Genomic DNA, 25,218 nt, shown 5'->3' with positions numbered 1-25,218 from the left:
TGCAGGGGTCGATGAAGTGGCGGCCTTCCTCTAGAATTTTCACACGAAGCTCCCCGCGGACCTCAGGCTTGGATCGGTACCGCTGGTATCGCCCCACGTTGGGCGCCAACTGAGGTACTGGGTTTTTCAGAACCGGTACTGATCCGGTAACCCAGCGGTGCCAGGGTACACCCAAAGACCTCGGGTACTTTCCTGATTCAGACCACAGAAACTCAGAGTCTTCTAGGTGAAGTCAAAGATCGAATTTATTGGCTGCAACCAAGTGACAAGCGTCCTAGAAGTACAACAGCACGGTTTGTATGTTCTCAGGAGACTGTGTTTCAATGCAAAGTCAGGTTTCCTTATATACAGTTTTTTAACCTTCAGGCAAACATTCTTGACATTTTGGTTGGTCATTCAAATGTTTTCACTACAAAGGAAAAAACAGTGTCATGATGAAACCTCATATTTCATGTCATCCAACCCATAATAAATTACCCGGCAAGGCCTAGTATTTTACATCAGATAAGTGTGGACCCCCAATAAAAACAGGCACCTCCCCCTCGTAAAGTAAGAAGAAGAAAAGAGCAGGTGTGAGCAAGATTAGGCAGGGTGTGTGAGCGATAATAAGGGTTTTATGGCATGGTGTGCCTTGATGCTATCTGATTTGGCCACTGGGAGAGGGACTGACCAAACAGGTTTGGCCTGAGGCAATGGTTCCAGCTTGCCCAGGTCAGAGAAAAGTCAATCAAGGTGTACGTGTCCTTGGAATCAAATCTGACTGTATTATAAGCCGATGTGAGGGCAACTTTTAAAAATGGCTGCCGTGTATAAAATGGGAGCCACGAGTGCAGGACGAAAATGGTGATTTCGAGGTGAAAACGCTGCTGGAATTGAGAGAAAATGCTCATGCTTAGTGTACTAGTCATTATCGGTCTTTTGATACTAAAATCGTACTGCTGTGGCAAAGTAAATTACATGGGTCCAGAATTTTTAGAACCACAGTACTGGTGTGTTTTACATGTCCTGATAGTGAAATACTGGGAAATTCATTTTTCACTATTGCAAGGGTTATCTCTCCCATAGGGTATCATGGGGATTGCCTTAAAATATCTTTTGAGTGTAACTTTCCATTGGTAGCAGATAGAGATTTAGAGTTTGGGATCTTTTAACTCACAATTGAAAAATACATATTTTGATGAAGTTAGTTTTTGAACTGTAGGTTTGGAAATGCTACTTTCTTAAAGTGGCCATTTTCTTTCTTACCCATTCTGTGCCTCTGTCTGTCTGCTGAATACACGTCTGGGTCAGTATGCCAGTTAAGCTGTTTGTGTATTCACTCTAGCAACACAAAAGGATGATGGATGGAGTGATTAAACTTTTCACTCACCCCCAGTCACAGCTTTGGGTTAAATCCACCATCTTTTGCTCACTGTGCCACCCCAGTTTGGACCCAGCCATATGCAAATCAGTCTTGATCATGCTCCCCTTGGGAACAGTTCAGTCTGAAAAGCCAGGCCAGGTTCTCTCTGGACCGGAAACAATTATCCTGGGGCTGTTCCCGGGGTATCATCCTTCATTAGCCAGGCTAGCTTAAATCCAGTGTCACAGTGAGCAAGGGCCCCACGTCTGAGCCTACCAGGCCTCTTAGGGCAACTTTAGCAACACAAAAGGATGATGGATGGAGAGCTGAAACTTTTCAAACACTAACCCCCAGTCACAGATATGGGTTAAATCCATTGTTCTTTTGCTCACTGTGCCACCCCAGTTCGGACCATGAGCAAATCAGTTTTGACCCTGCTCCCCTTGAGAACAGTCCAGCCCAAACTGCCAGTCCAGGTCTTCCCTGGACCGGAACCAAGCATCCTGTTGACCAGATTTGGGGCATCAGCCAGGCTAGCTTGAATCCAGTGGCACAGTGAGCAAGGTCCCACGTGCAGAAAAGTACCATCTTTCTTGGCATGTTACCCCCAATTTCTGCCTGTTTGTCAGTATATTTTGCCTGTCTCTCTGGGATCCTGTTAGCCTGGACCCCAGTGCTCATAGTTTGTGGCCTATAGGTGTTGTCAGTATGCTTGACTGTGTCACTGACATTCTGCTAATCAGAACTCCAGTGCTTATGCTCTCTCTACTTACCACATTTGTCACTACAGTTTAGTGACTCCATATTCCAATTCTAATTGGCACAATGGACCCTCCTTATAAGTCCCTAGTATATGGTACCTAGGTACCCAGGGCTTTGAGATTCCAGGAGATCCTCATGGGCTGCAGCATTTCTTTTGCCACCCATAAGGAGCTCATAACAACCTTTCTTCAGGACTGCCACTGCAGCCTGAGTGAAATAGTGCACACACTATTTCACAGCCATTTTCACTGCACTAAAGTAACTTATAAGTCACCTATATGTCTAACCTTCATTTACTGAAGGCTAGGTGCAAAGTTACTGTGTGTGAGGATACCCTTGCACTCTGCTTATGTATTCACTCTAGACAGTCACACATCGGGATCTGAGATGTACCCTGCATATCCTGATGGCCCCTCACCAGCCAGATGGGTCTTCCTGAGCTAGAGTGGTGGGAGGCGCTGACACTTGCACCTTTAATAGTGCTGTACCTGTCCTCACACAAAGCAGTCTCCAACCCTCTGGAGTGTGTCTGGAGCCAGGGCAGGGAAAGGCAGGGTTGTATGCACTACAAAGACTTCTCTTTGAAGTTCGACTTATTCAAAGACAGAAATGGGTATAAGTACTGCACTTCTGACACCACAGAGTTAGAAAACCTCTGGACTCACAACATTCTGCCAGGAAGAAGAGCTGGATGCTGTAGGCTTGACTGCCACTCTTTTTGTTGCTTTGTTGTGCTGGCCTGCTGCTTGCTGATTCTGTCCTGAGAGTGAAAGGACTGGACTGTGCTTTCTACGTCCTGCTTTTCAAGGTTCTCCAAGGGCTTGAACTGAGCTTACCTCCTGTTAGGAAGTCTCAGAGACATCAAAGACTTCATCTGCCAGTGCCTGGGCTCTTCTGCTGAGAGTCCCGACTTGTCAAGTAGTGCCAACTCCAGTCCCTGGGCCCTTGGAAGTGTAAGCTGGTGACCTGAAAGAGAAAATCCACACACCGATGTGCTGCAGTGGAAAAATCAACACAGTGCCTGTCCCGCAGCTGCAGAATCGACGCAGTGCCTGTTTCACCGTGACTCCATCAACATAATTGTAGGAAAGTACCATCTTTCTTGGCATGTTACCCCCAATTTCTACCTGTATGTCAGAATGTTTTGCCTGTCTCACTGTGATCCTGCTGGTCAGGACCCCAGTGCTCATAGTTTGTGGTCTAATGTGTGTGTTGTAAGTAGTGCTTAACTGTGTCACTGAAGTCCTGCTAGCCAGAACTTCAGTGCTTATGCTCCCTCTGCTTCCAAATTAGTCACTATAGCTTAGTGACTTCATTTACCAATTCCAATTGGCACACTGGACCCCCCCCCTTATAAGTCCCTAGTATATGCTACCTACATGCCCAGGGCATTGGGGTTTCAGGAGATCCTTATGGGCTGCAGCATTTCTTTTGCCATTCATAAGGAGCTCAGACAAACCCTTTCACAGGACTGCCACTGCAACCTGCGTGAAATAGTGTGCACACACTTTCACAGCCATTTTCACTACACTTAAGTAACTTACAAGTCACCATTATGTAACCTTCATTTACTGAAGGCTAAGTGCAAAGTTACTAAGTGTGAGGGCACCCTTGCACTAACAAAGGTGCCCCCACGCTGTCCAGGGCCAAATCCCCAGACTTTGTGAGTGCGGGGACATCATCACATGCATGCACTACAAATATGTCAATACTTATATGTAGCTTCACAATGGTAACTCAGAATATGGCCATGTAAGGCGTAAAAGATCATAGAATTGTCCCCCCATTCCAAATCTGGTATTGGGGGGCAATCCCACGCATCCTGGGGGCTCCACCATGGACCCCAGTACTGTCAAACCAGCTCTCTGAGGCTTGCACTGCAACTACAGCTGCTGCCACCTCACAGATAGGGTTCTGCCCTCCTGGAGTCTGAGCAGCTCAGTCCCAGGAAGGCAGAACAAAGCATTTCCTTTGCGAGGAGGGTGTTGCACCCTCTCCCTTGGGAAATAGGTGTTACAGGCTTGGGAGAGGTAGCCTCCCAGAGCCTCTGGAAATGCTTTAAAGAGCACAGATGGTGCCCTCCTTGCATAAGCCAGTCTACACCGGTTCAGGGACCCCCAGTCCCTGATCTGGCACGAATGTGGACAAAGGAAAGGGGAGTGACTACTCCCCTGTGCATCACCATCACAGGGGTGGTGCCCAGAGCTCCTCCAGTGTGTCCCTGGCGTTAGTCATCTTGTTTTCTAAGGTGTGGGGACACTCTGGAGATCTCTGAGTGTCCAGTGCCAGCAGGTGACGTCAAAGACCCCTCCTGATAGGTGCATACCTGGTTAGGTAGCCAACCCCCCTCTCAGGGCTATTTAGGGTCTCTCATGTGGGTGCCTCTTTAGATTCAGCTTGCATGTTTCCACCAGGAACCCTCTGCAACTCCTGCTTCATCCTCTCACCGTCAGATCAACCGCAGACTGCTCCAGGAACCACTGTAACTGCAACAAAGTATCCAGAAAGGCTGCTGTGACCCTGCAACTTCAGCTCCAGCCAGCAACTGCAATAGTTTGCAGGGTGTTCCCCCTCTGGGGAGTCCCTGTCTTCACCCTGCACCAGGAGGACTGAAGAAATCTCCCGTTGAATGACAGAGTCACTTCCCTGCTCCAGCAGGCACCTTCTAAGATGACGACCGGTTCTCTGGGACTCCTCTCCTGGCAATGAGCGTGCTCCATGGAGCACAGGTGGTGGACCCCTTCGACACAGACTGTCCTAAGGTCCAGCTGTCCAAATTTGGCAGAGGTAAGAGCTTGCCTTCCCCGTTTGTGACAGTACCCCTGTGCACTGCGTCATCTCTACCTTATGAGGCCTCTGTGCACTATTTGCAAGAACCCTTTGTGCACAGCCTGGCCCAGGTCCGAGCACTTTATCCTGCGATGCTCAACTCGCTGAGTTGTTCTCCGGCGGCGTGGGACCTTCTTTTGTAGTGCTGCAGCAACTGCAATTTGCACCTTCTTTGTCCCAGTGTCCTGGGACCTCCGTGGGTGCTGCCTAGTCATCTGTGGGTTCCCTCCAGTGTTGGGAGCCCCCTCTGCCTCTTCAGTCCGAGTTGAAGCCCCCAGGTCCCTCCTGGGTCCAGGCAGTGCCATTTGGACGCAATCCGCGACATTGCTTGAACCAAGGCTTGTTGGATGAATCCAGCGCTGCCACTCGCCTGCATCCAACATCTCGATGTGGGACATCCTTTGCATCATGCAGGAACCCGCAGCCATCTTCTTTGGTGCTCTTCTGCAGACTTCTTCCAACCGGAGAATCCTCTTTTGCATCATCTTCTAGGTTGGCAGGGGCTCCTGTCCTTCCTGGAATCTTCTGCGACTTCTGGACTTGGTCTCCTCTCTTTACAGGTCTTCAGGTCCAGGAATCCACCATTTGTTGTTTGCAGTCTTGTTTTGTTATTGCAATAATTCTAATCTGACTTGTAGTGTGTCCTAAGGAAACTTGCAGTACCTTACTCCTACTTTCCTGGGCTCTGGGATGGGGTATTTTACTCACCTTTGTGGTTTTCTTACACTTCCAGTGCCCCTCTACACACTACACTTGCCTAGGGGGAATTCGTGATTCGCATTCCACTTTCTTAGTATATGGTTTGTGTTACCCCAGGCCTATTTCTACCTATTGCATTCTGTGGTATTTTCTACTGTTTGCACTATTCTGTGACTATTTTACTTACCTGATTTTGGTTTCTAGTGTATATATTGTGCATAATACTTACCTCCAGAAGGTGTATTGCAGATAATATATTTTTGGCCTTGTGTCACTAAAATAAAGTACCTTTATTTTTGGTAAAACTAAGTATTGTCTTTTATTGTGTATAAGTACTGTGTAACTATAGTGATATTGCAGGAGCTTTGCATGTCTCCTAGTTCATCCTAAGCTGCTCTGCTTGAGCTACCTCTAACAGCCTCAGCTGCTAGAACACTGACTACATTTCACTAATTAAGGGATAACTGGGCCTGGTATAAGGTGTACGTACCTAGGGTACCCACTACAAACCAGGCCAGCCACCTACAATAATGCCTCTGGATTTTCCCATACATAATCCCCAGGAGCATCAATTTCTCATTGACCCCCCACCACAGTAAGGAATTGAGCTCCGTGTCCAGAAATCAGCGCATCGTCTTTCCTGCGAGGAAAGAATCGATGCATTACCTCCCTTGCGCAGTAAGGAACTGAAGCATTGCTTCACTATTCGGTGCCTCACCTCCCCTGTGGCACCCATCGCCTTTTTTTTTTTTCCTCATCCCACGTACTTTGAGCTAAAAAGATACAATTATTGGTTCCTATGGATTAAGACTCACTTAAACTTTAAAAAGTTATATATTTGCTTTTATATGTTGGATTTGTATTGTTCTGGTCTTGTTTTAATCAGATAAATATTGGCTAGGTTTCTAAACGTGTGTATGTGTGTGTGTTTGTGTGTGTAAGTAAACACTTTACACCAGTGGCGGCCGGCAGCTTTATGAGGGAGGGGGGCGGGCGGGGCACACACACACACACACACACACACACACACTCATTCTTTCACACACAGACACGCACGCACTCACATCCATTAACAACACTCATACCATTCAAACATGTATGCACGCACCAAACATTCATTTTAAACCTTAGGTCAGCCAATGAGGGAAGGCAGCAGTCCAAGCCTCGTCACAGAGTGGGATGGGGTCAGTGAGACTGCTGACCCCACCCCACTCTGTGACAAAGTGTTACTGATTGGCACTCGCCCTGGGCACTTCAGGGCTTAAACTGAAGCGCCCAGGGAGAGTGTCAATTGGTGACGCTTTCCTCGTCACCCAGGGGAGGGCCTCGAGGCACCTTTGCTGGGCTTAGGAGGTCACGCCCATAGGAGCTGTGATCTCCTCAGCCCAGCAAAGTTCAGCTTAGGCAGCCAGGAGTCTGCGCAAATCACGCATGTCTGCTCCTAGCTGCCTGAGCTGAACATGGAGAGTGTCTGTCAGGCTGACCTTTATTCAGCCTGACAGACACTCTTTATGGGGGGCAAAAGGTGGGGGGGCGTGGCCCCTCCGCCCTAAAGGACGGGCCACCACTGCTTTACACATTGCCTCTGAGATAAGCCAGACTGATTATGCCAGGGTGGTGACGAGGGGTTATTTTAGCAATGTGACTCCCTTACCTTGACTAGAGTGAGGGTCCCTACTTGGACAGGGTGCAAAACACTGCCAACTGGAGACCCAATTTCTAATGGTACCTTAAAGCAAGATCTTCAAGGGGTGGCCCAGCCTCCTCTGGGCTCTGATGGGTGCTGATGGGCCCACCCTTGGCCCAAACATTGGAGATCCCCACAAACATCCCAGGCAGCTGGTAAAGTGTTGGCGCTAAATAGCGTTTGCTTGGGTTTCAGGCTCCTCCCAAGTGAGGCATGCATTAGCGCCTCCTGGTGCAGCCGGTTGTGGAACCTGAAGTCCCCTGGAAGGCATCCCCAATTTGTCTTTAGTTACGTTAAGGCTTTGTTTTTATGCATTCATTTTTATAGGTATTTGGAATATTAAGTAATTTGTCCACAATCTTAGGATGTTGAACTGACACCAAGATTCAAACCTGGTTCCCCAGTTCTAAAGTCAGTACCTGTGACCGTAACGCCACATCCTGTATAGAGGAAAGGTGGCAGGAAGAAGCTGCATGAAAGCTCAGCTCATTATGGGCTCGAGGTTACAACAGGATTTCGAGCCGAGCCAGAGTCGGGTTTTAAGTTCAAGCCTGGCTCAAGCTTTTCTATGGCTCACCCACCTTTACCCCTCAACTCAAAACCAGTACCCAGAGCAGAACACCCCAGTGACGTGACCTTTGAACTCCACTCCTTTTCTGCTGTTACATTAATACCAAAATTCTCAGAGCGCTCCTTTCGTTTCCTTCCTTATCAACCCTGCTCCTCCCATTGTTACATTATATGTTTATGGCTCTTTTGATTTCAGTAAAGGTTCTCTAACATTCAGCTCCCAGTTGTCCATGGGCACAGCAGCCGCAAAAACGGAAAAGTGTGCCTCAAAATGTCCATTTTGGTGCGGCTAAATTTTCTAATCCAAGCTTCAATATCCTGTGGGGTCTGACTGGCTGGGTCTGGGACCAGTTAGTTTGATATGTTTGTGTAAGCAATCACACACCGTGCACTGACCAGCACTGTGAACAGGCAGCCGGCTCCTGACCTTAGAGCTCCTGTCTGGGGCCTAGTGGAGGCCGGGATACACTCTATGTACTTTGCAGGGAACCCCCTCATGTTTGGCCGAATGGTGCTTTGTTGCACTTATCCTGGCTGCATGGGCTGGCTGGAGGCAAGGAGTGGGAGAACTCTCCCTATTATACTCCATGGTAATTAACTGGGAGGATCCAGAAACCGCTCTTTATCGTACGGCACTACCACGAATTTTATGTCAAGAACGGAGGCTCATATTATGCTTCTCTAACTTGCTTTAATTTCAACAGCAGCAGTCAAGAACTACAACTCCCAAAAGGCTTAGAACGAAGAAGCCAATGGGAGCAAAAAACGTAAGTAAAAATGCACCAATCAGAACAATGACAGCTACGTATCCCTACAGCTTGACTGCGACCAGCCCTCTTTCTTGCTGCTCGCAGTCAAGATAAGTCATGCACTTTTTCTTTCCTATGCTTAGTTGTTATAGTGTATGTATTGTTTCTACTTCTGTTATATTTCCGCTTGCGCACTGGTCTTAAGGTAGTTTGCTATCATTTTGTTCTTGTTTCGGCTTATTCTGCTCGAATTTGAGGGGTTGTCGGCTTGCGCGGGCTCCGGGCGGCGTTACGGCCGCGAACGTTCCAACGGCCGCGTTCGCTTGAACGCGTCCGTCTTTCTCCCCTCACCTGCGTCCCCGGCGGCTTCGCGGCTTCTCTGCCTGCCTTTTTCTGCCAGTCTGGACGCCCGACGGTGCGGTGCTCTTTGAACGGCCCCATACCTCGTCCGCTGGGTTTTCTCAGTGCTCCGGTCGACTTTCCTTCAGAACGAAGCACTCGGCCACGCCTTCGGGGGCGTGCTTATTGATTTTTTCTGCCAACCCACAGTATTAACCGTTTCCTCTCAGACTTGGCCTCACTTGATACATTTTTTGGTCATTCCTGCTCCCCTGGTGGTTTCAGTTGGTATGGAAGGCCAAATTTCCCTTTCTGATGTCTCAGGCAACAAAGAGCTGGGAGCCTTTATTAATGAGGCTATGACTAAGGCTATGACAGCCACTATGTCCAAAATGTCGAAAAATATTGAGAGTTCTGTTCAGAACATGCTTTACAAATCCTTCATGGCCCATTCTGCGGGGGTTAGCAGAAAAAGAAAAAACAAGGATTTGTCACAAAAAAATGATGGCGCTTTATTGACTGGTGAAGTCTCTTCACCCATGACTGAGGATGAAATGCCTCCCGGGCCTCCTTCTCAGGAGGGGAATGTTGAACACGTACCTGGTAAACGTACGTCCAAGAATAAAAATACTGTACCAGCGCCAAAACAAATTGTGATATCACATATTTCGGACACCGACGACGATGTTGGCGATTCTGATGATGGAGATAATGATTCCGACGTGTGGGGTTCGCTCTCCCAAGCTTCCCCTCCTAAAAAGCCTAAGTTGGATGTTTCAACCCCTTTCTCCGCACAAATTGTACTAGACTCGGATGGTAATCCCATGTTCGACCCCTCCTATCTCCACCATCCCAATTCCACAGAGTGGACTCCCGCGGCCCATGTGGGTCAGTACATAACGTCCATGTTAAGGCTTCCCCTGGATAAACAAACAAGAGCAAAAATGCGATCTGAATGTCCCAGACCTTCCCTCTCTTCTAATGTTACTGCAACCCCGGCAATTGATGAATCTCTCCTAACCTTTTTCTCTAAATTTGGCAAAGACCCCCGCAAAGAGGTAGACAAGGCCTGGTCTAATTGCCAGGACAAACTTCTAGACCTAGTAGGTCCGTTGGCTCGTATTTTGGACTTGGCGGAAGCAGCCAAGATAGAAAATACTGACATTGATCCCTCCGAATTGTCTCTCTGGACCCAAAGGGCCTTTTGCTTGTTAGGCAATGCCAATGCGGCCATTACTCATGAGCGAAGGAAGGGGCTTCTACTCAAATTGGATCCCAAATTATCCAATCTGGCTTCCAGGGACCCTGGAGTGAAAGCTGGGGGTCATCTCTTTGGGGACTCTTTCGTTAAGGACCTTGCAAAGTTCGTGGCTACTTTTTCTTCAATCGACAAGGCACAGCAGAATATCAAAAAGGTGTTTAACCAACGGGTTTTCGCCAGGGCCGGTACAGGCAGGAGCCGCTCTACCGGCCGTTTCACCCATTCTCAGGGAACCAGAGGCTCCTCATATGCATACTCCAGTTATGGATACCAAAGCTACAAACCCCAGTTTTACCCTCAAAGAGGCAGGGGCTTCAGGGGCCGTGGACAACGTGCTTTCAGAGCCAACAAATTGCAAGGTAAGCCTTACCTCTGGCCTTCCTCCAGTGGGGGGAAGGCTACGTTACTTCATTCAAAACTGGCGTTCTCTAACGTCCGACCCATGGGTGCTGAATACAGTTCAGGGTTATCAAATAGAATTTTATTCACAACCTCGTCAGATTTCTTTTCCCCCTCCGCTGATCTTTTCAAAAGAAATGTCCCTTCTCATATCGGAAGAAGTGAATTCCCTTCTTTCCAAAAATGCCATTCAAATCTCGACACCAGACTCCTCCGGGTTCCTCAGTTCACTATTCTTGGTTCAGAAGAAAAACAAAAAATTCAGACCAGTTATAAACCTAAAATTCTTCAACCAGTTTGTCATATATCGACATTTCAAGATGGAGACGATTCTCCATCTACGGGATATTCTCCTCCCTCTAGATTTCATGGTACGGCTAGACCTTCAGGATGCGTACCTTTCAGTTCCCATTCACCAGGAACATCGAAAGTATCTTCAGTTCCATTGGCTAGGACAAACTTACCACTTTTCTTCCCTTCCGTTCGGTCTGTCGTCGGCTCCATGGTGCTTCACAAAGCTAATAAAGCCAATAACGGCGCATCTCAGAGCGTTGGGCATCAGACTGCTGATTTACCTCGACGATATCCTCATTTTACATCAGAATCGCGAGACCCTTCTCTCCCATCTACAATTAACTTGTTCTCTTCTCCCCCAATTAGGCTTTCTGGTCAATCAGGAGAAATCAAGCATGGTCCCTTCTCAAAGAATTCAGTTTCTGGGATTCGAAATAGACTCCTCTACCTCCTCTCTTCACCTTCCCTTACAAAAAGTCAATTCTATCAAAACAGAAATCCGAAGGACTCTTCGAAACACTCACATCTCTCTGAGATCTTTGGCCAGGATCGTGGGCCTCTTGTCCTCTTCGATTCAGGCCATATTTCCCGGCCCCTTGCACTATCGAGCCCTCCAACGATTAAAGATTCGTCACCTCAGAAAAGGCCTAGCCTATACCGACCTGATCGTTCTAGACCAAGAATCTCGCCTAGAGCTGCAATGGTGGATAGACCATTTAGACGCCTGGAATGGCAGAACCATCTTTCCGTCAGCCCCAGATCTTGTGTTAGAGTCCGATGCAAGCCTGACGGGTTGGGGCGCCCGCTGTGGACCAATCTCGACTGGCGGTACATGGTCACTAACAGAGTCCAGATTGCACATCAGCTATTTAGAGATGCTTGCAGGCTCCTTGGCAATAAAGAGCCTGGCAAAAGGCAGGGTGCAATGTACCATCCTCCTCCGTATGGACAATGTTTCGGCTGTCCGATACATAAACCATCTAGGAGGAACCAGATCGAAGCCGTTAGCAGACCTGGCAAAAAGTCTCTGGGGATATTGTTTAGACAACAGGATTTCCCTCACGGCGGAATATCTTCCCGGCTCCCTCAACCAAACAGCGGATTGGCATTCTCGCTTCCTCAGAGACTACAGCGATTGGAGACTTCATCCCTCAGTCTTCAAGTCTATCCTTCACAAATGGGGCCCCTTCTGTATCGACCTTTTCGCCTCTTGCCTCAACGCCCATCTTCCCCACTTTTTCAGCTGGCGTCCGGATCCTTCAGCATTGGCCTCCGATGCGTTTCTGCAGGATTGGTCACAGGCGGTCAACTATGCTTTTCCTCCCTTTATTATGATCTCCAGGGTTCTGGCCCAGGTCAGACGTCAGAAGGCAACCCTGGTCTTGGTGGTGCCATTTTGGCAATCCCAAATTTGGTTTCCTCCTCTCCTGGAATTGGCAATCGATTTTCCCTTCCTGCTCCCCTCATTTCCCTCCCTCCTCCTAGACCCTTTAGGGAACCCTCATCCCTTGGTCCTCAACAAAACCCTCATTCTTTCGGGCTGGAAAGTATCAGGCCTTCCCCATCTACCATCCCAATTTCGGATGAAGCTTCCGACTTCATCAATAAAGCCTGGGCCCCTGGCACCAGAAAGGCATATTCTTCAGCCTGGTCCCTTTGGTCTAGCTGGTGCATGGCAAGGGACCTCGATTCCGTTTCAACAGATGTAAATTATATAATTAACTTTCTAGCTGCACAAGCTAGCGAAGGTAAGTCTTATAGGACAATTAACCTATATAGGTCTGCTATTTCCATGCATCACTCCTATGTCAACGGAAAACCGGTGGGTGAACACCCTCTTATTTGCCGCTTGTTAAAGGGAGTAAAATTTTCAGTTCCTCCCCTATCTAAATATTCAAAATTATGGGATGTAAATGTTGTTTTGAATTTGTTTCTCTCTTGGCAGGATAATTCCGATCTGTCTTTAAAAATGCTTTCAGCAAAACTTACTATGTTGCTTTGTTTGGTGTCCATTAAGCGCTTATCGGATGTTAGAGCACTTGACATTACCTCCCGACAGTTTGCCCCTACAGGGGTCCTGTTTTCCATTACAAAGCGTACAAAAACTAATTTACGTACAGTTTTTTACCCATATTTTCCTGCTCAACCTAGGCTATGTGTAGGACAATGTCTTAAGTGTTACGAGGAACGAACAGCCAATCTCAGAAAGTCCTCTGTTTACCAGTTGTTAATTTCTTTCCGTAAACCACACAATCCCGTGTCTGCTGCAACTCTAGCCAGATGGGTTCGTTGGGTTATGTCCCTGGCAGGGATTGATACCTCCATTTTTGGAGCTCACTCAGTTAGAGGAGCCATGGCTTCCAAGGCCTTTTGGGTTGGATCCAGGTTAGAGGACATTCTGAGATCCGCTGATTGGTCCAATGATAATGTTTTCAGAACGTTTTACTGTAAACCAGTTCATACTGCTACATCAATAGTGGTTAATATGCTTTAAAATAGCATAATATGAGCCTCCGTTCTTGACATAAAATGTAGATTTTCCTAGTAATTTATGACGGAAAGTCTTAATTTTATTAAAGACACGGAGGCGAGTATTATCCCGCCTCAACAAGGAGATGCTTCTGATTTTTTCTCTTGTCTTTCCCTCCCTGCAGCAATCTCCGCTCCAACTCCAGCCTCTACCTGATCAGAAGGTGGTCCCGTCAAGCAACAACATATCGCCTAGACGACCGGATCCTCTCCAATACAGTTCCGCTACTACCTACCGGATATCCTCCTCTCTTCGTTTTTGTCTGGACCTGATCCAGGACTTTTGTTCTCTGTCTTTAGCAGTTGCCATAGTCTTGTTCATTTTGCCGTTATTTTCTCCCAATTACTAGCCTTCTCGCATCAAGAAAGAGGGCTGGTCGCAGTCAAGCTGTAGGGATACGTAGCTGTCATTGTTCTGATTGGTGCATTTTTACTTACGTTTTTTGCTCCCATTGGCTTCTTCGTTCTAAGCCTTTTGGGAGTTGTAGTTCTTGACTGCTGCTGTTGAAATTAAAGCAAGTTAGAGAAGCATAATACTCGCCTCCGTGTCTTTAATAAAATTAAGACTTTCCGTCATAAATTACTAGGAAAATCTACATTGTCGGGTAACTAATGTTTACATTCAGCCCCGCCAAGTACCAGGCATCAGGGTTTAGATTAACGCATTTTAGTGTAGTGTTCCTCATCGCCGCACTAAAATGCATTAGGGCTCCGCTCACTGTAACTGATTAGCTGAGACTTGTTGCGGCTGCCTCAGAAATTGCCTGTCTGTTACATCCTAACTCGGGGCGGGGTGAGGGGGCTCTTTTTCTGTTGATGGTTTGGCTGCAACCTCATTGGTATAGTATCACTGACACTGGCCTTCTGGTCCTGGTACGATTCTGATGCACATGGGCATCCCTCTTTATTCAAGTTAGGTTCCCGAGCTGCACCAGCAATTCTAGCTGGCTACTCTCATTGAAGGGTCCAGCGGGGCGGCGAATGTTTTAATTTCCAGTGCCTGTCTGGGCCCCCAGGAATTGGTGCTGCAGTCCATGCAGGGCCTCGCCCATCGGAATTAAATTAAGGGCAAGTTTTGCCAATCTGAACTCAGCACGTACCATCCTGTATGTGTTGGGCACGGGGGGGGCAGGCAGATAGCTCCTGATATAACTGCTTTCGTCACAGAGATCCTTTTGTTACTTGTGCTTCAGTTGCATCAGGCGCTGAGGTGGGAGAGTGTGCAGTGCTCAGAAGTAACTAATAGGTTTAAAAGCACCTACTGCAGTGTTACTTGTGTGTCCAGCAGTTTTCAGGCAACAAAAACAATGCCAAAGCTAACTGATGATTAATGTTCCTGTTGGAGAGCGAGATTGTAGTTTTGTCTAGTGGCAATAGTGACTCACCATAAAGAAATGCAGAAGCGCATGCCTGCAGCAAAGAGCAGGTGCTTGGCAACAGTTTCAAGAACTTCTTAGAATTACTTATTGCGTTAATGGGCGTCATTTCTTTCAATCTAGCTGTTTCATGAACTTCATTTCTTGACGTTGCTTGCAAAAAAGTGTCATTCAGAATGTCAGACATTTGATTGTTGAATGTCACTCATAAGTGCACTAAAACCATAGAAGCTGTCACACGTAGATTGTTGAATGTCACTCACAAGTGCTCTGAAACCATAGAAGCTGTCACACGTAAGCCAACTGAAACCTTGGCAGCTATCTACAGTATTACTTTTTATGTATTCATTATTGTATGCCCTCATTCACATACAAATCCCATTTGCGATCATCCGTACGTACTACCCTGTTATTTTGACAAATTCCACCAATGTATATTTAGCCTCCCGAATCGTATCGGGACGGTCGTGTAAGTGCTGGTATTTATTTTGAAAGACGCAGAAGAAAGCTCGTGTCCTGTGAATGCGCGCGTTCCTTAGACTGCGAGCTCCGTGGGTAGCCCCTTGACTGCGGATATCGGTGACACGGTATCCTTGTTTGTGACACCAGCTGGCATACCGGGAGGCGGCCCTTCCCAGTTGAACAGAGGGCCAACCACGACCTATGAATACTGCCTCATAATTTAATGGGTTATCATGTAACACGGTTTAAAGTGTTTCCCGAATTTTATAAATGAGCACGATCAAAAGAGATTTGCAACCCTTATTTTTCGTGGCCCGTATCTGTCCCAGAAATCTATTCTTCATTTAAATGTTTTTAATTTTATTTATTTTATACAATTAATCCGGCTCTTCCAAATAATAAACCTGCATTGTATCCTGGGAAAATATGAACAACATGTTACACTTGGAAGGCAGTTTAAAGGTGCCTCTACGGACTAAGCTATGAAATGAAGTCTGACCGATTTGTTTTGTTATCCTTGATTGTCACGTGTTCCAGCAGGCTAGTACGAATTTATCAAAAACTTTTATTTAGTCTGACAGGATCGATAGTATTTTTTTCCTGAATGAGTGAGGAAGGGGACCCCTTCGAAATAGGCCCATGGACAATTTTCCAATGGGCAAAAAAGATAAAGTAGGCTGTGCTTTTTGAACTTGATTGGAAAAGCATGGATTTTCAGTGAGCAAACCTACACCAGCGATCTCATGCAAAAATGTAATTTACGAACGTTTACTTGGAGTACAAGTCGTAAATCGGCACTAATTGGCCGTCACAGACATATGGCTGAAAACGTTCATTCTCTGTAAGAATAGGGCCCCTAATTCTGCGGCACTACTGGTTTTACATTAATTCATCTTTTTTTATGCAAAAAAATGGGCATACATCAAATAAGTTGTATCACATGATGCCTTGTAGAAAGTGGATTTAAAGCAGTCTTTACATTTTTTAGCAGAACTGAAGCCATCGGACCACTCTTTTTGAAGCTGGAAATCTTTATATGTACATTTTATTCGAAATCATATAATCACTAATCTTGTTTACGTTCTTTAGACGCTTGTCAATGAGGCGTAGTGGGTTCTTACAGACGGAGTTTTATATTTGAGGTTTTCACGCTATGAAGAGGATGTGGCATTACGACCAGAGCTGCCGACTTTGAAGCTGAGAAAACATGTTCGAGTCTCGGTTTTCTCAACAATTTGTGATTCTGGGCAAATTAATAATCTCCATGTGCCTCGAACAATAAATGTACCTGCGCATGTGAAGAGCTTCCATACCTTCGTGTCGAGTTTGCGCTTTATAAAACTGCAAAAATATAAACATACATAAATAAATGTTGTGGAATCCGGGGAACTCTGTCAATCATCTCCTTTGTCTCCATAAGCACTGTATATATCTGAATATAATCAAGGAGCATTCTTGGAGTATTAGTAAAAAAAAGGCCACAAGATAATCTATTTTGCAAACCTATGAACCACTTTCTAATTTTTATTGTCAACAGTGGAAACTGAGCTTGCAACGCGCAGTTTCTTTAGAGAACTTGCCCTAACAGGAAAAACTTTGCATTAATGACTCATGTGCATTTCTGGACAACTTTTTGCTTTTGCAGTCGATAATTCCTCTTTGAAGTTATCTTGAAGTCAAGGGGTGTGTGCTGAAGGAGTGCATACAAAATAGCCAAGAAGTCTTGGTGGCCACAAACAATATGTCATGGACGTGGAGCAACATAAATGCCACATCCCATGTGTATATATGTTATTCTTTTGTTGTTTAAATCATTTTTTTTACTGATCACGTTTGTATCCAAAATTGCTTCCCTGTTGTTAAACAGAAAGTTGGAGGGGAGGGCGTTGGTGTGGAGGGGGGGGGGGGGGTTAAGTGGGGGATGTATAATGTCTGTATTGCTATTTTCTTATGCCTGACCAACTGTTCTGTTAGACATGAAAAAATCTCTGGCCGTTGAGACGGTAAAGAGAATGACGTATGTGTTTAAACTTCGATTAGATTGAGAGGATTAGAAAGGGCATGTTTCTTTGTTTATTAAATGGCCTGAGATGTTTTTATTCTTTCCTCATCTCCCACAATCCCATTAAAAATTTTAAATTATATTTAGCACCATAGCTGTTCTGAAGGTGGCCTACTGGCTATGTAGACAGTCAGTAATGATTGTTATTCCCCCCCTCCTAACATAAGGTTGGAATTGGTGAGAGCCAATAACTAGAAATATTGAATGTTAAATTGCCTATATATCTCATCATGATCCATAAATAAATCAACTGCTAGATCTCGTACATTGACTAGACCCTGCCCACTTACAGTGCTGAATTGGGAATTGTTCAAGTGTTTGTGGTTAACGTGTAGGATTTGAGGATGCAGAAGTGCGCAAGGATAATTTATGTAATGCAGTGTTTTTTCTATCTTCCCAGATGCTGGTTCTGATGACCTGAGCAAAGTGGAGCAGACTGACAGCGAGGATGGTTCCATCAACAGGTCTGGCAGGTCTGTTGAGCTGTTGAGACCAGACAAGCCACCAAGAGGCACTAGCAGCGCCTTCACCAGCCTGACCCCAGTGTACATTCTCAAAAATGTTATCATGCAACAGGTAGCAGTCACTAAATTACACACTCATTTCTTCTGCATCATTGGTGGTTTTTGAGAGTTTCTGCACAATTTGTGGGAGAGGGTAGGACCGTACCAGGACTTCATAAAGAGAGCATTAGGGTCATATTTACAAGGCCACTGGGGCACAATAACGCTGCCGGAGCATCACTTTTGTGAAGCTCCGGCAACGCAGTTTGCCTGCACAAATTTATAAGGCCACGTAAAGCCACTTTGCGTGGCTTTTCATAGCCTTGTAAATATGCCCCCTTTTACGCATAACTGTGCATGAAAGGGGCGTTCAATGGGTGTTGCTGTGGGTGTTCCCACGCAACACCCATGTAATCTGACGCATTCCAAGATTTACAAGATTCTGTAAACTGAGAATGTGTCAGATTCCTACGCCACCCCAGGGGTGGCGTAAAAGTGGCACAACAAGGAGAAATTCTTTTATTTCTCCTCGTTTTTTGCTCTTTCTATGTGCGCTGCATTCTGCAGCACACATAGAAGGAGGAAAACACCATCTTTGATTGTACATGTGCAGGAAGGTGTCCCTTCCTGCACATAAACAATCATCCCTGCAACACAGGCACCCTTGCACCATGGTGCAAGGGTGCCTGCATTGGTGCTAGGCAGCCATTTGTGCACCAACACAGAGAAAAGTACAGGGATGCGTTTTATTGTTGTAAATATGACGCATCCCTACACTTTCCTAATGGTGCAGCGCAACACAGCAAGCTGGCTTGAGGCACCACACTGGATTATGTCCTTGTAAATATGGGCCATAGTGTGTATGCAGAGATTGAAGCTAGTCTGTGTATTCAGAGAGGTGGTGTAGGCGGGGTGAAGGGGGGGGGGCAGTGATTGCCCAGTGCCTGAGAAAGAAGCCAAGGAAAAAGCTGAAGACTGTGGTGTGGTTCGTATACATTCATAAACATTGTAAAAGTGTTGAGTACCTATTTCATAAAGAATTGTAATTCATACACAGTAATCTGTTGCCAGTGACAATAAGACTGTGACACTTGCATCAAAGCCACAAAGTAGTATTGATAGCATTCCTGCCTTCTAAATGTTAAATGACCATTAGGCCGTTGTCTCTTTCTGTAAATGCTGCTGAACTGCACTGACATTACATTTACATAGTAATTCTACAACTTCATACGTACAAGGCACATACCACAACATATTTGCTCTATAATACATTGCATAGAATCAATTTAGGGACATGTGTAGTTGATTTGCTTGCATTTTTTGAGTAAATTTAAAAATGGCTTTCTTTTTTTTATAGCTCAGCTTAAAATTCCTTATTGGGCACTTATGTTTGTATTAAATAGTTAAAACACTTTCGGCGCACTCTGGCAGGCTAACCTGAAATTCCACGTTAGATTGATTCTGGCCTGTTAGCAAGTGTTTAAACACAGCGTAAGTCAAGGTAAATGATTGTGGCAGACATGCTTATAATATGACCATCCCCAGACGTGTATTTCCCCCTGAAGTTTTAAGTGACGAATGGAGTACATTCGGTATTCATTTGATGTCATTCCTGTGTTGGTTGTTGGTATCCCTATCTGATTTTCCAGATCATCCTCAATGTGTTTACACGTGACTGCTAAGCACCTTAGAAAAAAGAATATAGGGCGCTGAATAAGCATTTGGAACTGACATTTCAAGCTCATGATTTCATGCAACTGTTGATACGTTCTCCTAGCCAAAGAGGTAGATTCCCGTTGCGTCTCAGAATTAAAAGCTGATGTTTCACTGCAGCTGGGTATGTCTTGTTTATACCTGAAATATTTGTGTCAGTCGCGGCTTGAAGTGCACCAAAGGGGCGGCGGGGTGAGAGGATAAAAATTAAATTAAAAATAAATAAAAACACTTACTGTAGGAGGCTGGACTGGCTTGTAGTGAGTACCAAGGGGTACTTACACCTTGCACCAGGCCCAGGTATCCCTTATTAGTGTAGAGGGGTGTCTAGCAGCTTAGGCTGATAGAAAAGGTAGCTTAGCAGAGCAGCTTAGGCTGAACTAGGAGACGACTGAAGCTCCTACAGTACCACTAGTGTCATATGCACAATATCATAAGAAAACACAATACACAGATATACTAAAAATAAAGGTACTTTATTTTTATGACAATATGCCAAAAGTATCTCAGTGAGTACCCTCAGTATGAGGATAGCAAATATACACAAGATATATGTACACAATACCAAAATATGCAGTAATAGCAATAGAAAACAGTGCAAACAATGTATAGTCACAATAGAATGCAATGGGGGCACATAGGAATAGGGGCAACACAAACCATATACTCTAGAAGTGGAATGCGAACCACGAATGGACCCCAAACCTATGTGACCTTGTAGAGGGTCGCTGGGACTGTAAGGAAACAGTGAGGGTTAGAAAAATAGCCCACCCCAAGACCCTGAAACGTGGGTGCAAAGTGCACCTAAGTTCCCCAAAGAGCACAGAAGTCGTGATAAGGGAATTCTGCAGGAAAGACCCACACCAGCAATGCAACAACAATGGATTTCCAGACGAGAGTACCTGTGGAACAAGGGGACCAAGTCCAAAAGTCAAGATCAAGTCGGGAGTGGTCAGATGCCCAGGAAATGCCAGCTGTGGGTGCAAAGAAGCTGCCACTGGATGGTAGAAGCTGAGGATTTTGCAAGAACGACAAGGGCTAGAAACTTCCCCTTTGGAGGATGGATGTCCCACGTCGTGGAGAGTCGCGCAGAAGTGTTTTCCCGCAGAAAGACCGCAAACAAGCCTTGCTAGCTGCAAGGGTCGCAGTTAGGGTTTTTGGATGCTGCTGTGGCCCAGGAGGGACCAGGATGTCACCAATTGCGTGAGGGGACAGAGGGGGCGTCCAGCAAGACAAAGAGCCCACTCAGAAGCAAGCAGCACCCGCAGAAGTGCCGGAACAGGCACTACGAAGTGGAGTGAATTGGTGCTCACCCGAAGTTGCACAAGAGAGTCCCACGCCGGCGGAGGACAACTCAGGAGGTCGTGCAATGCAGGTTAGAGTGCCGGGGACCCAGGCTTGGCTGTGCACGAAGGAAATCCTCGGTGAGTGCACAGGAGCCGGAGTAGCTGCAAAACACGTAGTTCCCAGCAATGCAGTCTAGCGTGGGGAGGCAAGGACTTACCTCCACCAAACTTGGACCGAAGAGTCACTGGACTGTGGGAGTCACTTGGACAGAGTTGCTGAGTTCAAGGGACCTCGCTCGTCGTGCTGAGAGGAGACCCAGAGGACCGGTGATGCAGTTCTTTGGTGCCTGCGGTTGCAGGGGGAAGATTCCGTCGACCCACGGGAGATTTCTTCTGAGCTTCTAGTGCAGAGAGGAGGCAGACTACCCCCACAGCATGCACCACCAGGAAAACAGTAGAGAAGGCGGCAGGATCAGCGTTACAATGTCGCAGTAGTCGTCTTTGCTACTTTGTTGCAGTTTTGCAGGCTTTCAGCGCGGTCAGCAGTCGATTCCTTGGCAGAAGGTGAAGAGAGAGATACAGAGGAACTCTGATGAGCTCTTGCATTCATTATCTAAGGAATTCCCCAAAGCAGAGACCCTAAATAGCCAGAAAAGGAGGTTTGGCTACTTAGGAGAGAGGATAGGCTAGCAACACCTGAAGGAGCCTATCAGAAGGGGTCTCTGACGTCACCTGCTGGCACTGGCCACTCGGAGCTGTCCATTGTGCCCTCACACCTCTGCATCCAAGATGGCAGAGGTCTGGGACACACTGGAGAAGCTCTGGGCACCTCCCAGGGGAGGTGCAGGTCAGGGGAGTGGTCACTCCCCTTTCCTTTGTCCAGTTTCGCGCCAGAGCAGGACTGGGGAGATCCCTGAACCGGTGTAGACTGGTTTATGCAAGGAGGGCACCATCTGTGCCCTTCAAAGCATTTTCAGAGGCCAGGTGAGGCTACTCCTCCCAGGCCCTTCACACCTATTTCCAAAGGGAGAGGGTGTAACACCCTCTCTCAGAGGAAATCCTTTGTTCTGCCTTCCTGGGACTGGGCTGGGGGCAGAAACCTGTCTGAGGGATTGGCAGCAGCGGTAGCTGCAGAGGAGACCCCGGAAAGTCAGTTTGGCAGTACCTGGGCTCTATGCTGGAGAGCTGGGGATGCATTGAATTGCCCCCCCCCCCCAATATCAGAATGGTATTGGGGTGAAAATTCCATGATCCTAGACATGTTACATGGCCATGTTCGGAGTTACCATTGTGATGCTACATATAGGTATGGACCTATATGTAGTGCACGCGTGTAATGGTGTCCCCGCACTCACAAAGTCCAGAGAATTTGCCCTGAACAATGTGGGGGCGCCTTGGGTAGTGCCAGGGTCCCCACACACTAAGTAACTTTGCACCTAACATTCACCAAGTGAGGGTTAGACATTTAGGTGACTTATAAGTTACTTAAGTGCAGTGTAAAATAGCTCTGAAATAACATGGATGTTATTTCACTCAGGCTGCAGTGGCAGTCCTGTGTAAGAATTGTCTGAGCTCCCTGTGGGTGGCAAAAGAAATGCTGCAGGCCATAGGGATCTCCTAGAACCCCAATACCCTGGGTACCTAGGTACCATATACAAGGGAATTATAAGGGTGTTCCAGTGTGCCAATCAGAATTGGTAAAAATAGTCACTAGCCTGCAGTGCCAATTTTAAAAGCAGAGAGAGCATAAACACTGAGGTTCTGGTTAGCAGAGCCTCAGTGATACAGTTAGGCACCACACAGGGAACACATACAGGGCATACTTTATGAGCACTGGGGTCCTGGCTAGCAGGATCCCAGTGACACAGGCAAAAACACACATACATACAGTAAAAATAGTGGGTAACATGCCAGTCAATATGGTACTTTTCTACACTCCCCTCACTGCTCGTCACCCCCGTGGACCCGCCCCTTTACAAAGAATCGATAATAAACTCAGTTTATCATTGTTTCCTTGTAAAGGTTTTGCAGCTGCCGCTGCTGGGTGTGGGAGGGCGGGTTGGGGGATTGGTTGGGGGCACCACTCCTCCACCCTTATGGAGGAGCCGCCCTTGATTTGTGTACAGTGAAGCAATTACTTACATCGTGACACATCTTCAAAGACTTAATTAATCATACTTGTTTACATTTTAAAGGTTACAAAGAGTTCCCTGTTATTTCATTTCATACAAGAAATATGAATCATTGTTTGAGTAAATAACAGGTATAAGTTAAAGTCCTATAGACGGCCGAAATCAGGTATATGATGATTTGACCTCTGCCATCTCTTGTCTTTTAAAATAGTACATTTGAAAGTTGTGGGACTAGTTGGTTAAGGTACAAGACCCTTTCATTTCTGCGTATCACAGTCCAAATCTTGAATAATTCTACCTCTGCATGTCTGCCTTTGTATGTAAAAGCTGCCCCACAATCACTCACAAGAAGTGTCCGCCATTCCAACATTAAAAAAAGAGCAGACATTACTTGAGTCTCACTAAAGGTCGATATTCAAGAGGATCTCCACCACACACTTTATTGGAGTTGACTGAAGACACTTGAGGTGGACTAAGGTAGGTGATTTGTAGGGGTGGTTCAGAGGGAACCTCCTGTAGTTTATGCTTCGTTTATTGACAGAGCTTCCATTTCTGACAATCTGCTGCCATTGTTTTGTCTTTTTCACAAACATTAATTTAATGACATAGACTGCCTTGGCTATGGGTCTTTCTAGCACTGCGGATGAATATGCAGTCACCGGCAGGTGCCAAGTGGAAGTAGTAGGCTCTCTGGGAGTGTGTTCCAGTTGGGATATTACTGTGCAGTTTGTATTTTATAAAGACTAAAGTTTCTCTTAATTGTAAATTATGCTTTCCATGCTCCTCTCATTTTGGTGCCCACAGCTTGAGAAATTTCAGTTTTAAACCCTTCTTTCTTTGTCACTTTCTCTTCTAGCCTATTAAAGGAGCCCAGGTCCGTCAGACTCAAATGGCATGGAATGGATGTCAAGGTATGGATAGAAGTGCAGGACAGACAAGGGTCATTCTCATTCAGTCCCATGTTGGGGCTTCTGTCTCAAACCTTTGGCCGGAAAAAAAGAAAGAAGCAAAACGACCTTATCTCCCCTTTGCGAAGGCCTTACCCCGGATCGCCCCGCACCCGGGTAAAGAGGTTAAACAGAGTCCAATTCCAGTTGCACCAATCAGAAAAATGACCAGACCCTGCAAACGAGTGCATATGGTCCATTCAAAAGAAGAAATTACTGAGAGGACTGACGCAGTACTAATAAGTAAACAGCATAAATCACAAGGGAAAATCGTAGATCTGTCACCATCCCCTAACACCACAAGCCAGAGTCTTTTGATGCCGTCGGCAAGAACCAGAGATACGGCCATCCAACCTCTATCCATTGCCCCAAACACAGTAATTACTTCAGTTGAGCCATCCTTGCTGCATGCACACCAAGGCAATTTTACAAAGGGTTCCTCTTCCTATTCATTTTCTGAGGCAGAAACATTATCCAAGGTTTCCAGGAGGTTAGCTGCAAATGTGAAGAAGCAGCAGAGGTTCCATAACACCGTGGATATCCTGAAGAAGTCTGGTCTTCTAGGCATTACCTTGAAGACCAAAGAACTGATAGGCAGGAACAAAGCTACCCAGCGAAACATTAATGAACTGAAGGAGCACACACTGCTTTTTTGCAAGGCAATGAAAAGCAATGACTGTAAGGTGTGGGAAAAACTCCAAGATGCAATAAGTGTATCCAGCTTCTATTGGAAGATTAGTGGCAGCAATGATATCAAATTAGACAGCGCTGTGCCAACTGACAATTTACTAAAGGGATCCACAGATCCCCGTAACAATTCCTATCTAGCATCTTCAGTGGATTTGGATCTCAACCTGCATCGCTCTCAAGGACGTCAGACAGACATAACATTGAAGATATGAGTGCCTTAATCTTGAACTGATACTCTATATTCCATGCATAATGCACTTCACAATTTGTGTTAACATACAATAAAAAGTACACATAGAGTTGTGTGTACTTTGATGCCTTTGTCCTCTTTTCATAGGAAAATGAGCATGTTTGTTATGTGGCTTTATTTTGTTTGGTGAAGAAGGTTTAATGTGAGGTTTATCCGTTTTTGCTTGAAACATCACATATGTTTGCACATTACTCCTTTCATTTTGTGCAAAAAAGAGACCTGCTCTTGCATTGGTCCAATCAGAAACAGGGAACTTAACTCTGAAATACAGATCCCACTTCAACTGATGTTGAAACTGTACTGTCATCCCAATTGGCCAATAGAAACTTATGTTAGC

General features: G+C 46.1%; 1 protein-coding gene across 1 annotated transcript in view; it reads left to right on the top strand.

Moving 5' to 3' along the window:
• Positions 1-24,946, top strand: part of LOC138259858 (CLOCK-interacting pacemaker-like) — a 286,988-nt gene extending 262,042 nt beyond the window's left edge. Inside the window, exons 3-4 of the mRNA XM_069207791.1 lie at positions 17,761-17,936; positions 23,851-24,946. Coding sequence (XP_069063892.1) covers positions 17,761-17,936; positions 23,851-24,843 — 1,169 coding nt within the window. The 3' untranslated portion in view covers positions 24,844-24,946. The remainder of the gene's footprint in view (positions 1-17,760; positions 17,937-23,850) is intronic.
• Positions 24,947-25,218: the final 272 nt, after the last annotated feature.

Source organism: Pleurodeles waltl, chromosome 9, assembly GCF_031143425.1.
Source record: "Pleurodeles waltl isolate 20211129_DDA chromosome 9, aPleWal1.hap1.20221129, whole genome shotgun sequence".
Classification (NCBI taxonomy): domain Eukaryota; kingdom Metazoa; phylum Chordata; class Amphibia; order Caudata; family Salamandridae; genus Pleurodeles; species Pleurodeles waltl.
Note: the sequence above shows the minus strand (reverse complement) of the source record. Positions and strands in the feature narration are given on the sequence as shown.